Raw genomic sequence first — 14554 nt, 5'->3', positions numbered from 1 at the left:
TACTGAAGGCGACATGTAACTAGCAATATATACTCAGTTCATCAATAAATCAATCATTTACGTTATTTATGACAAATTACCTTAATTTCAAGACGACAGTATCACAGTAATTTCCTAATGAACTCCACTCTGCTGTTCTCTTTATTCATATGCCTCACATAATCCATCTTGCTTTGAAACCACAAGAAAATCATGTATATTTTTATTTAGCGAATAAATTTCGAAAAACCAAGAAATAATACAACAATTACTTTCATTTAAATGCTAAATTTCCAAAATATATGAAGAAACACACCGAAAACATTGCCAAAATCAATTTAGACCTCCACTCAATACCTAAATTTTCGTGTCAAACCAATCGCAATACTAATGTTTTTTCTTCCTGGAAACTAAACATAGACCTCCATCAACTATGTAAGTCTCCGTATCAATCCAGACCTCAAAACTAATGCTTTTCTTATCCCTCTTTCCAGATGTGGTACATCAAGCTGGGATGGACAATCTTAATTGTCACATTTCTCTCCATGACCTGGGCTTATCTGGTTGGGGCCGCTGAGGTTGTCCAGAACACGCACATAACGAAGTAAGTAGAAAGTTTAGGTTTTTTTTCAAATTATTTGATCATAAAAAAAAAGACGAAATAACTACTCCTTGTTGAAGGTTATTGTGAAACAAACCTAGTTTCTGGTTAAGTACAAGAAGTTAGTAGAAAGTTTTTCTCAAAATTATGTGGAAAAAGACTTAATAATAAAAAAAAGGGCGAAATAATTACTTCTGGTTCAAGGTTATTGTGAAACAGACCTAACTTCTGGTTAAATGCAAAGCCAAATGATAAAACATTTCGTACAATAAATAAACCTAATAATTTCTGGTTAAATATAAAGCCCAATGATAAACAGCCAATCAGGAAAAAAGTAATTAAATCTAATTTCCGGTTAAATAAAAAATAAACAAATGACAAAGAGCTGACCCAATGAAACAAAAGACGATAATACAACGATTTTGTCCCAATTATTGTCTTTACTTCGGTTATCGTCATCTTCTTTAAAGTGGCTCCCTCAATCCTTTCCACCCCAGCAAACATCCGCAATATTCTCCTCCCCACTTAGAAACCGTGATCAGATTTCGCCTTCCACTATTCACAGCAACATCAAGAAATAAATGGAATGACCTTGCTTACAGATCCAATCTGCATAGGAAATTCTCTCTCTCTCTCTCTCTCTCTCTCTCTCTCTCTCTCTCTCTCAGCATGGAAAATTAACTTCTGTGCCCTGTGCTCCTGTCACTCCTTGTTCTCCCTCAACTTGATTTTAAATATTCTCTCTCTCTCTCTCTCTCTCCCTCTCTCTCTCTCTCTCTCTCTCAGCATAGATAACTGACTTCTGTAGCCTGTGCTCCTGTCACTCCAAGTTCTCCCTAACCTTAATCTTAAATCTCTCTCTCTCTCTCTCTCTCTCTCTCTCTCTCTCTCTCTCTCTCTCTCTCTCTCTCTCTGAATGACATTCATACCCTTCTTATCTTTTATCATTCCATTTACCACCCAATTAGCAGAACAAAATAGCAATAAAGAACAATCTAACATCAAATTAAAGGTTAGTTTTACAACCAAGAAACTTCCAATATAAAACTCCAACGTCTCTTTACGTCTCCTGCAAAGCTCCCTGTGCGTCTCCTTTCACTGCTATTCGCATGTATCCACAAACGACCGAAATTAAGTTTATAAAACACCAGCCGACGACCGCCCAATTTTCCTCCATTATGACTTGGAGTTTTAGAAGGGGAAGTACATATCGTTCCCTTAATGAACAACATCCACTGCCGCAATTGGGGTGTTGTCGAAGCAATTTTGCCAAATGTTCGAGAGTAAAGCTTTACTGGAAGACCGCACATACGCCCACACACTGTATATACTCGTACTGTTTCTTTCTTTCCTTCTTTCTCATTCAACATTAAAGCCGTTTCTCCGAATATGGGGTAGTCCTCAAGGAAAGCAATGACAACTATCGCTGCCATATTAACACTTAAACCGCTGAATCGCGGATGAGGGCTCTGTGCTGAGAACTTCCACAACACTACATACACTTGCAAAGAAGGATCACCCACAGCCTAAACACTGCACCAATTACCTCTATCTGGCACATATAATGTCGCTTCCTGTATGCTGATGCTCCTAATTTCCAGTCGCTTCATACACTTACAAAAATGGCTCCCCAACAGCTAAAACACACTTCACCAATTACCTCTATCTTGCACACACTCTTTTGCTTTCTGTATGTTGAGGCCCCTCCTATCCATTTGCTTCACACACTTACAAAGATGGCTCACTAACAGCCAAAACAAACTGCACCTCTACTTTGCACTCACATTCTTCTGTTTTCTGTATGCTGAGGCCCCTCCTCTCTAATTCCTTCGCTACACCAAAGGTCTATCCCATATTAAATCTTCCTCTCCTCCCTCCTAACACATTTGAAGAGTAAACTCTTCAACAGCCTATCATCTTCCATTCATTCCACGTGGTCGAACTATTTGAAGATACTCTGTTTCCCGTAATCTACATTACCCTTTTACCACTCCTACATATCTTCATATTTCTTAACTTTTCAATGCTTCATATGTCATAAATATTATGCAATTACTTCCTTTCTATAGGTTCAACTGTTTTCATTCACATTCAACTTTCACAGTTACTTTCCGTAAACACATATATACTATATATATATACATTATATAATGGATACTATACAGTATATATGTGTATTACCGAAAGTAATATATATTATATATATATATATATATACTTATTTATTTATAATATATATATAAATACTGTATATTAGATTTCGATCATCGCATTCTTTTCCCATACGATATGAAATCCAGTCTACATTAAACTTATATAGGATATCATTTACGGCACAACAAGCAAGAAAAATATTCTATGTTAAACAAAACACTAAAAACTTACGTAGTAGCTGATTTATACACGTGCCCGGCCTGGTAGGATAACTCTTATTCAGCCGTTTTCCGCCTACATAAGCTGATGAAAGCGTTTGCAATTAAGCGAGTACCAGCGTTAGCTAATGATCACTAATAAACCCACATATATTCCATGAAAATGAAAGGCACAGTATAACTGGAAAATCTGAACGTGGCTAGCCGGAATTTGGAGTCCAGGTGGCAATGTTTTGCAGCGTAAAGTAACTTCAGGGGCAATTCTGCTGAAAATCATGAACGCTAAACTTATGGCAAGATCACGAGTCTAAAAACGAGTGAAAATGCATGAATAATCTTATATACTTTAATAGTGAAAGTCATCCTTAACCAGCGAGAAGCAAACGTACGATAAAAAACTGAAATGCGTATGAACCAAATAACTGTAGCACTGTTTTAGTTAAAACAAAAATTATCAAAATGCTTGTGATACACGCGAAAATGACTATTTAGCAACTCATTTGACGGTTAACCGTAACCTCACACCTCAGTCCCCTTGAACAACCAAGTTGCCCAGACATACCGATTCTACCATCCTTACGTTTAACGGTTCCATTACCTGGCAACAATGTTCAATATCTATTTGCTGGTGTTTGTTAATCAAGATAAGAGGGTGTCTAGACAGCAAGAAGGAAGTCTGCCCGACAGTCCCAAATTGGTACAGACAAATGCCGAACATGGTAGGATATTATTATTATTTTTTGGATTTATAGATAAAAAGGGAAATGTTCATTTTACTCCATTCGTATTTGAACGCTACTTGGTTACGTGCATCAGCTTGTCATTGTCTTTTTTTTTCATTCTATGGATCTATTCCTCGGTCAACAGCTTAACCTTAACAACCTAACTTGTCACACGAACTACCATATCCACTGAGTCGTACCGATGCAAATTATCTGCATGGCTGAACAACGGCTAGACCTAGGTCTATATAACCAATAAATGGGTTAGCCGAAGTTTTGCAGTTTATGAGTTAGTCATCAGAAAATTATAAAAATATCAAATGATCAGCAGGCTTTACATCCCGGAAGTGTGACAATGTAATGCACGGAGGGTTACGGGAAGGACCAAATATGAATTTAAACCGTTCACCAAGCGTAGAGGGTATTATTTCATAAGTTGCCAATACACGATATGAAATTGCAACCTACATTTTTGAAAAGAGCTCTATATCAAATTATGACTTATAAGGTATGATAATACCAACCCCCCGCCCCCTTCATAACTAATACGGCAAAATTGTAACCAGTAAACACCCCTATTTTACGTGGTATTATTTTATATTGGCAACTTATAAAATTTTACCGCGTAATGTACACAAAACCTGTTGCGATTGTAAATGCCGACTTAAAAATCTTCCTAAATCTACTAGCCTAAGCCTAATATTATTATCACATGTACATCATCAAAATAATTTAAAACATAAAGCCTGGTTAGACACATTACACGAAATGACTCCTAGCACTGTAGGCCTATGAAACTAGGGCAAGACAATTACCCGGGCTTTCGGTGCATCACATCATAAAAACCTTTGACATGTGACCAATACACAAATGTCCAACTTACGTGAATCGGACCCACGATGCTTCGCCCAATTTCGAGTCATAAATAATTACCCGCCGAGCACAAACGTACATACTCTATACACACCAGAGATAAGCTTATCACTGACCGGAGCGCGGTCTGACTGTCAGCGTCCTACTGCAAATGGCGCCAAAAACCACAGAATCGCCAAAGCGATTAACCTGCCTTATTTTGTAAACAGCAAAGTTCGTCAGTAATTGGGCTTATTCAAGGAAAGGACAATTGAAAAATATGGCTTAGAGCACTAACGGTTAATGCATTCAAATCTGTAGAAATACTTTGCATGCCCTGTAAAGATAACTGATCGATTTATGTGAAGTGGCATGCCTATCAGGATAATATAGCCCAGTACTGGTGAATGTTGAGGAAAAGGCCGTGCGAATATATCCTTTATTTATATAATTTTTGCCCAAACAATATAGAAAAGGGTGTATAGAATGCAGTGCAGGTGAGATCATTTGAGAAAAATACCGAAATCATGAGAAATTTGTCGCCTTTCGTGTGTGTTTTTACGTTGATCCCCAGAGTGGCTGGTATACTAAACATGGCCGAAGCTCCTCGGGACGCCTTGTTTAGTTCCAGCCCCTCGGATTGATTGAATATAGAATTTAGGCCAGAGGCCAAGCACTGAGACCTATGAGATCGTTCAGCGCTGAAACGGAAATTAACAGTAAAGGTTTGAATGGTGTAACAGGAGGAAAACCTGGCGGTTGCATTATGAATCAATTGCTAGGAGAGGGTGGAAAGTAAGATGGAAGCAAGAGAATATGCAAGGAGGTACAGTAAAAGGAACGAAAGGGGTTGCAGCGAGGGGTCGAAGGCTCACTGCAAAGAACATTAAGCAATGCCTACAGTGCACTGACGGCACTAACCCCCAACGGGACCAGCCCCTCAGAGACTTAAGTAAAAATATAGAAAAAAGACGGTGAATTTCGCGTGATCTTGGTAAATTTCTCAAATTTTCTCACCTGTACTGCATTATATTACGTTGTTTAGCCGAAAAAATACATGAAAAACGTTAAATTCATGCGGCGGTCTCCTTTACATGTACCCAAGCACTTAGTTTGAAATGTGAAAAATGGTAAGATGGTTATTAACATCGAAATAGTGCATTTCCTCCCGTCATATTTCACTGTATCAGCAAAAACAAAACTTTCATTTTAGTGATTTATAATGACGAAGGCAAACAGGTGCTTTTTCCTCTCTCTCACAGTGACAGTAGAGAGTAAAATAAGAAGTTCCGACCAAGTTTCCCCCCAAGAGAAGATAAAACTCCCAGCCTTACTCAGCTTAAAAGTTTTAGGGCCACGATTTCTGTTTGTCAGTGTCTGAGTGGACCGTGAGAAACTCAGACGCTAACATGATTTTGAAGACCGGTTTTCGTTTTAAATTTGGAGTTGAACGACTTATCTGTGGTACCTCATGTTAACACGTTTGTTTTGAGTAAATAATGCTGACAGGTTTGTGAAATTTTGTACATTGGGAATAACTTGCAACCAGTGGGAATTATAACAGACAAGTGTTTCCGGTCTGGCCAGAATTTGAACCTAGACCTATGGTGTAGAGACAACGATGAACAGTCGAATCTCAGTGTTTGTGGTTATATATATATATATATATATATATATATATATATATATATATATATATATAAAATGTGTGTGTTTTTCCGCTTTATTAGTTGCTTAAACTTTGTTTATATTTTTACTTCGTCCTTGCGAACGTCAACTATGTCCTTGATAATGCGAGACGGTGGCGGGTCTCGAGTCGGTTATTTCTGTCTCTCAGTGACTTAAAACAGTTTCGTGCCTGTTCCCAAGGTAACAGTCTTCAAATAAAAGTGCTTGCTTTGTGAAACAAGGAAACAAAAGTTGTTTTTCCGTGTAGGTTAGTATTTGTAATGTGACCAGCGTTGCAAGTTTTCCTCGCCCCTGTAACCCAGCCTTCCCCTACCTTCTCCCGTAACACAATGGGTCCCCGACTTGGCCGATTCTGTTTAGAACTAAACCCTAGCTTGCTGCATTAACGTTTGACCTCCACTGGTAATTGTCAACTATCCTTTTATTTTTCAAATTAAAGCGCCTTTGCAGATACTGCAAACGATTTCCTTAGTATAGTTATAATCATTATGATAAAAATGATAAAATGTTAATTAGCAACTCTGCTTAATGTTTCGCACAGAGGCGAGATGCCACATCTACAAACCAGGATTGATAGAGCACTCTATTAATCCTGCTACAAACGATCACTTATTGTTTGCAGATTTTCTCATCATAATCAAAATTTCCATGTAGCGTTGTATGCCACTTATTTTTTCCGCATTTTGATAACAAGGTATGCAGCAAACAAAGGAAAACCTAAAGCTGGTCTGAATGCTACATAATAAAAGCGAACAATTCTTTCGTTTATTCCTAAGCTATGGATACATTTTGGTCAAAATACAAAATATGTACAAAATTCTTCAATATAAATACCTATATAAATGGATTTTTAAATGAATTATTTGTAGCAGCTGCTTCAGAAACAACAGTAACAGTATCTGGACGGTGAATAGCAGTGCTTAAGAAAGGCTTTGAATATAAAACTAACACGATATACAAGAAATAAAATTAGTTATTACCCCGTAATCACCGTAATATCCCCATGAAACAGAACACAAGAGCTTATCATAAGGAATTGTACAGCCAGCAAACTGATAACAGCATGTTTACTTCATATTCTCGAAAATCCTCATTGCAGAGTATTACTGGCGAGTTTTTTTTTTCCAAAGGTACTTATTCCTGCTTTCTGCATAGTTTTATTTTATCTAAATTCCTCAGAGATGGCTCTGCAAAAACGATGGAGTATTCAGTCTCTTACGGATCGAACTTTCTTTAGTCTCAGTAATGGCTGCGAAAAACCGTTGCCGATTTATCGCCTTTCGTGGAATATATCATGTTTTCCAAGAATTCCAGGGCTGCTGTGCAGATGAATTATAATTCTCTCTCTCTCTGCTTAATGTTACGTTACACATAGTCCCGCCCACGACTGTCGCTTTGCACGAATTGGGAACTTCCTCTCTCTCTCTCTCCCCCCTTTGAATTAACGTTTAGATATCTCTGACTGTTAGCAGTACGGAGAGCCTTTGTCCTTCCTTGAGAGAATAGAAGCTGCAACTTACCGGATAGTTCCTGTTGCAGAATTCTCGAGTGACCGGAGCAGAGGGACATAGTTTGCACAAGTTATTAGGCTCAGTTTAAGGGAACGCGCAATCAGAGTGGTTGACAACAATGTCGAAAGAAAAATTCTGTTCGTTTGAAGGAGTGATTGTAGTACAAAGGAGAAGAAACAGGCTGGGTGATAATATTCATGTTAGAATTTACTGAAATTTAGACCTAGCTTGATAATGAGAGCCAAGCTGGGTCTCGAGTCTTTGTATAGGCAGCGATTTGTGGATATCTTTCTTTAGCGCATTATTCAGTATAATAACAATGGTGAAGAAATTCCCAATGAGTGTAAATGTAAATATATATGAAAAGCATATATACAAAATGAGATCTTACGAGAATCGAGCAGGCTCTCAAAAGCTCTCGGTTTATATATATTTTAATATATATATATATATATATATATATATATATATATATATATATATATATATATATATATATATATATATATATATATATCCTTACACTGTTGCGGATTTCTTCAGTATTTTAAGGACTCATGCTATTATGAGATTGATATGAATAATAATAATAATTATACAATAATAATAAAAGAAAGTGAATTCATATGAATTAGGTTTGTTTTTTAGGTGATGCATTACAGCCTTTCGTCAACAAAATTCACATTTGCTAAAAATATCTGAACCAGTCGAGGCTCGAGTGAGATTTGAACTAGACTGACGCAGAGATATCTCATGGACGTCACTGTACTCGAGAGTTGGGTTGGGGCAGGGGAGCCGCCATGGCGAGTTCTGGATCGTTGTCCGGGAAGGCTTTTGTGTTCCTGATAAGTTTTATAACCTGTTAGAAGAGTAGAGGGACATAATGGCGATGATATAAGATAACTATCGATTATTGGACTGAAATCTGATAGACATTGTCTCCCGGCTACTTCTTGGTGGCCCTCCGAGTTCAACGTATCCTCCTCTTGATTGGTTGGCGCGGCCGAATCTCATCTGCCAATCAGCTTCGTCGTCATATTTTTTACGCGAATCGCTGGCTTATCAGACAAGTATCTGCTAAGTGGAGAGGATACCATCTCTCTCTCTCTCTCTCTCTCTCTCTCTCTCTTGTTTTCTTTTGGAAAATTGGTGAAAGAATTGTGAAGTTCACGAAAGATATTTTTATGCTGATGTTGAAAGCAGGTCAGTTTTATCTAGGTTTGTGCATCCTGCATTTAATGAATAGACGAGATTTATTATTATTATTATTATTATTATTATTATTATTATTATTCCTTTAAAGATAAAAGCTTTCCATCAAAAATGCTCAACTTTCAGATTTCCCCCATTAAGCTGAAAGGGTCAGCTTCACCTCCTGATGAGTTTTACCCATTAGGCCATCACACCCTTAATGCATTCCAGCTCATTAACACCTTCGCCCTCATTAATATCACCTGCAAATGGAAGGGGCTCTCTCTCTCTCTCTCTTCTTCAGGTTTCAGTTTTCGCCTTCTTTTCAATTAGTAACTCGTTTACTCAAGTTAATTAGTCATTATCATCTCTCGTCCAATCACTGCGTTTTGTCTTTCCTCAGGTACCCAATCAATGAGCGTCTGACCCACTACCGACCTCATCTGAATGACCCTAGACGACCCGAGCGTTATGACTTGCCCGATGATTATCCTCCGTGTCAGTTCAATGCCCAGGTAAGCTCTGTCTATCTATTTATATATCTGTCTGTTAGATATATAACTTGTCAGTTATTTGTTATAGATGTATTCAGTAAAATTGTGCGATTTCAACTTGACTAAATTATTAAGCACGTAACGCTTTTATAAGTACCCGTCTTTTTACATATTGCCGTGCGTTTGTATGTATGTGTGTGTGTGCGTGCGCACGCGGGTGCATACACGATCATTAATGCTTGTATGCACATTGAACACCACTGCAGATAGATTGTAGACCTCTTATTGACAACTGAAAGTGTGATCTTAAAAGTAATTGCGACCAAGGTTAGGGCATTAAAACACAAGACTCCATTTGCATGTCACGCACTCCTTGTAGGCATATATCCTTTCAGCTTCATTATTCCGCTTCCTTCATCATTAAAGTAGCGAGAAAAACGTCTAATTGATACCTTGAGATCATTTTCCCTCATTATCATGATGTCGTCATTTACAAGTAAAAAGATCGATGTTTTAAGTTTGTGGTTAATTCAGTGGTTATGTGTATTCTGAAATTCTTCAAAAGGATGTTAAATGGAAACTTTTTCTTACCTCCAGAGCTAAAATTTTTTTATCAGCTTCGTACAAAGTAAGTTTCAGAAACCTCAGAGCTATACAACTTCCTCGCCACTGGTTTTGAAATGGATCAATTTTGAACAAATAAAAGGCATATTAATTATATGTGTAAAGACTTAAATTTTTTTTAATACCGTCTTGTGAAAACCACTAAAATTATATGTATTCCAGCTCTTGTTTCGGTTAGGTTGAAACGTCAACAATTTAATATAGATTTGCCTATTGAAGGTGAGGTAGAATAGGCCTACCGAAGTTATTTTCGACCGTATGGGGAAGATTACCGTTGGAAACATCTAGTTTTTCATTTGCCTGGGAGAATAAATGTTTTTGTTTTGTCACTAGGGAATAACTCCAGATAATTGTAAGAAATCTGAATTATGAAAATATTTGGATGAGGAGAATATGTTAACAGATTTTTTTAGACTGCTAACAGTTTTTTTTTTTTTAGACTGCTAACAATTATTTGTCAGACTTCTAACAGTTTCTTTATAGACTGGCAACTTTTTTTAAGGCTGCTAATATTTGCCTAGACTACCAACAGTTTTTTTTATTGCCAAGTTTTTTTTCTGCGAACAATTTTTTTAGACTGCTAACAGTTTTTTGTAGACTGACAACAGTTTTTATAGACTGCTAACAGGTTTTTTTGTAGACCCTAAACAGGTTGTTGTTGAGACAGCTAACAGCTTTTGAATTTTTTTTAGCATGAAAGTTATTTTAACAGTAACTGATTTGTTACCGTGTATGCAAACATAGCATGTCTTAGAGGTGAGTGTGTGTGTGTGGGAGAGAGAGAGAGAGAGAGAGAGAGAGAGAGAGAGAGAGAGAGAGGTCAATTCGCACCCGCGTTTCAATTAGGCCCGGTGACCCACGAACATCCAATATGCATTTGGAGCCTATAAACGCCGCAGCAAATGGCATGCAAAACGTCTCTCGGTAGGAGACGGAGGCGGGACACTAGTCTCATAGTCTCATTCGCTCGTATCGTCGCTGTGGAATAGTGAAAAGCCATTTCTCTCTCCCCCCATTGACGAATTCGACACACAATTCCTCCTTCCTCCTAACCGTCTCTCCCTGTGTTTCAGTGCACGTGTTCGAACACCGGCCCGGACCTCGGCTTGGTATTCTGCGACAACGTGGAGCTGGGGCGGATTCCCCAGGAGCTGAACAACACCAAGATCCACACTCTCACTCTGCGGTCGAACAACCTGCTCTACCTCGACGAGTACACCTTCCACAACACTGGTGAGTTGTCGATGATAACTGATCAGTTTCGAACTCTGAATCTTTAGTAAAAACCACAAACTGGAGAACAATACATTCAAAACCACACATGAGTCTTGAGTAAAAACACAAACTGGAGAACAAATGCATTCAAAACCACATACTTTTCTCACTGAAGAGGGAGCATTGCTCTCAGGAACTGTATGTGGTTTTGAATGCATTTGTCCAGCATTTTGTTTTTTTGTTAAACTGGTAAGTTGGTTCTGTGCAAATAAAAAAAAATTGTCAATATTACGAGTAGCTGTTTCCAGGTCGCGATGGAAGTCGGTTGAACGGTTTCCGTTCAGCTTACAAACTGTTAAATTTGACGTCCAGTCACTTTTTATTCCTTCGTTATGATATTGTAATTATGGTTCGTTGTATTCCATTATTGTATTTGTCATCCTATCCTCCCCCTACCCACCCACCACACTCCAAGTGATAATGTAGTGTAAACTATTTATGATTCAGTTTTTGTTTTGAACACGACAGCCCACAGAACTGTATTCAGTCATAATTTATATATTACTTATGCTATTTATTCATTTCTGAACATTCCACCGATAAGGTTTCGCTTTGTATAAAGCTGCGGTGCTGCGGAAAAGTTTTAAATTCAATTAAATTGACTATTCCGAGAATAATTTTCACCACCACTTCAATAAGGTTAACTGTATCTCTCTTTTCATCAGTTAAAGAAGAACTGAGGCTACAAGAGAAAATAGATCTGAAAATTAAATATTTTAATAAAAAGATATGTAGACGCTCCTTCTAACGTCACGACTGTTGATCGTCAATTTTCCTTCTTTGAGATGGAGCAACCGGTTTTGATTACGTTAAAAAAACAAGTAAAAAATGCGCCGAAGTTTCTTCGGAGCAATCGAGTTTTCTGTACAGCGTATAATGCTGTATTAAACTCCCAGCCGCGGCCCCTGAAACTTTCAGCCACGGCCCGGTGGTGGCCTGTGTTGTTGTCACCTATAGCGGTGCCAGACGCACGATCATGGCTAAATTTAACCTTAAATAAAATAAAAACTGCTAAGGCTAGAGGGCTGCAATTTGGTATGTTTCTTGATTGGAGGGTGGATGATCAACATGCCAATTTGCAACCCTCTGGCCTCAGTAGTTTTTAAGATCTGAGGGTGGACGGAAAAAGTGCGGACGGACAGACAAAGCCATCTCAGTAGTTTTCTCTTGCGGAAAACTAAAAAGGAAAAAAAAATTGTTTCACCTCCATTAAGTGATTGACAGGTATGTCAAATGCAACTTTTATTATTCGTCTCAATCACTTCCATTTTTCCATGTGCCATTGAAAGCGTATTATTATTTATTTTTTTCTCTCTATTAATGTTCCTTTGGTTGTAATTTGGATTCAGACAGTAATTGCACAATTAAACCAGACCCGCACCTAAATTCCTCACCCAGGTTTCCCTACCCCCTTTTCTCTCTCTCTCTCTCTCTCTCTCTCTCTCTCTCTCTCTCTCGGGTGCTACCCTTCCGTAGGGAAGTAATGCCGCCAGCGCACCTCACATGGTGCACTGTAGGCACTACTTAAGGTTCTTTGCAGAGTCCCTTCGGCCCCTAGCCGCAGCCCCTTTCATTCCTCTTACTGTACCTCCGTTCATATTATCTCTCTTCCAACTTATTTTCCACCCTCCTAAAAACTGTTTCGTAGTGTAACTGCGAGGTTTTCCTCCTGTTACACCTTTCAAACCTTTCAACTCCCAATTTCCCTTTCAGCGCTGGACGACCTCATAGGTCCCAGCGCTTGGACTCTGGCCAAAATTCTATACTCCCATTCCTGGAGCTATCTTGATACCTCAGCTGTTTTTTCTCCAATGAATAGATATCCACCTTTCCATCCCAATTGCAACTGCCGTATCGACAGCATCACGAGAGAAACGCCTCTCTGTGTACCTCTATTTTATTTCCAACTCTCTCTCTCTCTCTCTCTCTCTCTCTCTCTCTCTCTCTCTCTCTCTCTCTCTCTCTCTCTGGTGTTACCCTGATATCCAGCTAATTTTCCTCCCTTCATTAGATGCCCACCGTCTCCGTTCCAATTGCAAATATCATAACAACAGCATCACTAAAGAAACACGTCTCTAGTGTACCTCTTTTTCACTTCCATATGTCCCAGAACGCCACAGCAAAAAAAAAAAAAAAAAAAAAAAAGAACCGTTGTTTATCGGAAATTCTGCCGCCGCTGAAAGAAATAACCTCCCATAGCGAAAAACGGAAATTGCATTCCCCTTCCCCCCCACCCCGGCCCTCCCCGCCCCTAGGCCTCTTCAGACTTCAAAAGCGCTAGGCCTCAAAAGCTCACACGTCTCCTTTTAAGTCGAACCATTGTTTTCTGGGCCAGTTGTTTGATCTACGTTACCGCAGGTTATAAAGCTGCACCACTTTTTTTTTTTTTTTTTTTTTTTTGGACAGGGAAAGGTCAAAAGGCCATCATTCGTGTTTTCAGTCGAATTTTTTTTTTTTTTTTACTACGTACTTTGTGCTGATACTGTTTGTGAAACTTTCTCCTCTTACGCCGGTGTGAATTGTAAAGTTGCTGTCATTGGTAGCTACAGTTATAAAAGATTTATATATCAGAACAGTTATATTTGAAAAGTAAATTACTGTAATGGGGCCATCTTTAACATTTCGTGTAATCAACACACTTTTCATTACATTTGACATCGAATAACTTTAGCAGTTTAGCGATCTGTTAAATCGAATCTCATTTTCTTTGAGATAACGAGAGAGTTTAGAACGCTATATATAGCGAACGGCTCATATATTACAACTGCCATTACCAGCAGGTTGTTATAATTACTGCCGTTAAGTTATTAAAGGTTTTCGTTGATAGCGAGCGTCATCAGCTAAACGAGGCCCCCCAAAGAAGAATTTTTATCGAGTCTTTGCTCTTAATTGAAATAAGCCTAAGAGGTTGCAATATGCACTTTATATATATATATATATATATATATATATATATACACACACATATATATATATATAATTTTTATATATATATATATATATATATATATATATATATATATATATATATATATATATATATATATCCTGGTATTAAGATTGGCACCCAGAACAGTTCCAGATATATATAATAACTTCAGAATAAGTTAAAATTTTCTGTTTCTGCACTTTAACCCATTTGTTATTAAATCAGTCGAGCAATGATTTTAAGCTTTAATATCAGAAAAAAATGCCACTGCGCTACAAAATTATAAACTCACATTTTTCACTTCATCCAGATAGT

General features: G+C 38.0%; 1 protein-coding gene across 1 annotated transcript in view; it reads left to right on the top strand.

Annotated features, from left to right (window-relative positions):
• Positions 1 to 452: 452 nt before the first annotated feature.
• chp (chaoptin) overlaps positions 453 to 14554 on the top strand; it is an 86107-nt gene continuing 72005 nt past the window's right edge. Inside the window, exons 1-3 of the mRNA XM_067110619.1 lie at positions 453 to 583; positions 9321 to 9432; positions 11109 to 11268. Coding sequence (XP_066966720.1) covers positions 474 to 583; positions 9321 to 9432; positions 11109 to 11268 — 382 coding nt within the window. The 5' untranslated portion in view covers positions 453 to 473. The remainder of the gene's footprint in view (positions 584 to 9320; positions 9433 to 11108; positions 11269 to 14554) is intronic.

This window comes from Macrobrachium rosenbergii, chromosome 10 (assembly GCF_040412425.1).
Source record: "Macrobrachium rosenbergii isolate ZJJX-2024 chromosome 10, ASM4041242v1, whole genome shotgun sequence".
In the NCBI taxonomy this organism is placed as follows: domain Eukaryota; kingdom Metazoa; phylum Arthropoda; class Malacostraca; order Decapoda; family Palaemonidae; genus Macrobrachium; species Macrobrachium rosenbergii.
This window is presented reverse-complemented; position numbering and strand designations above follow the sequence as displayed.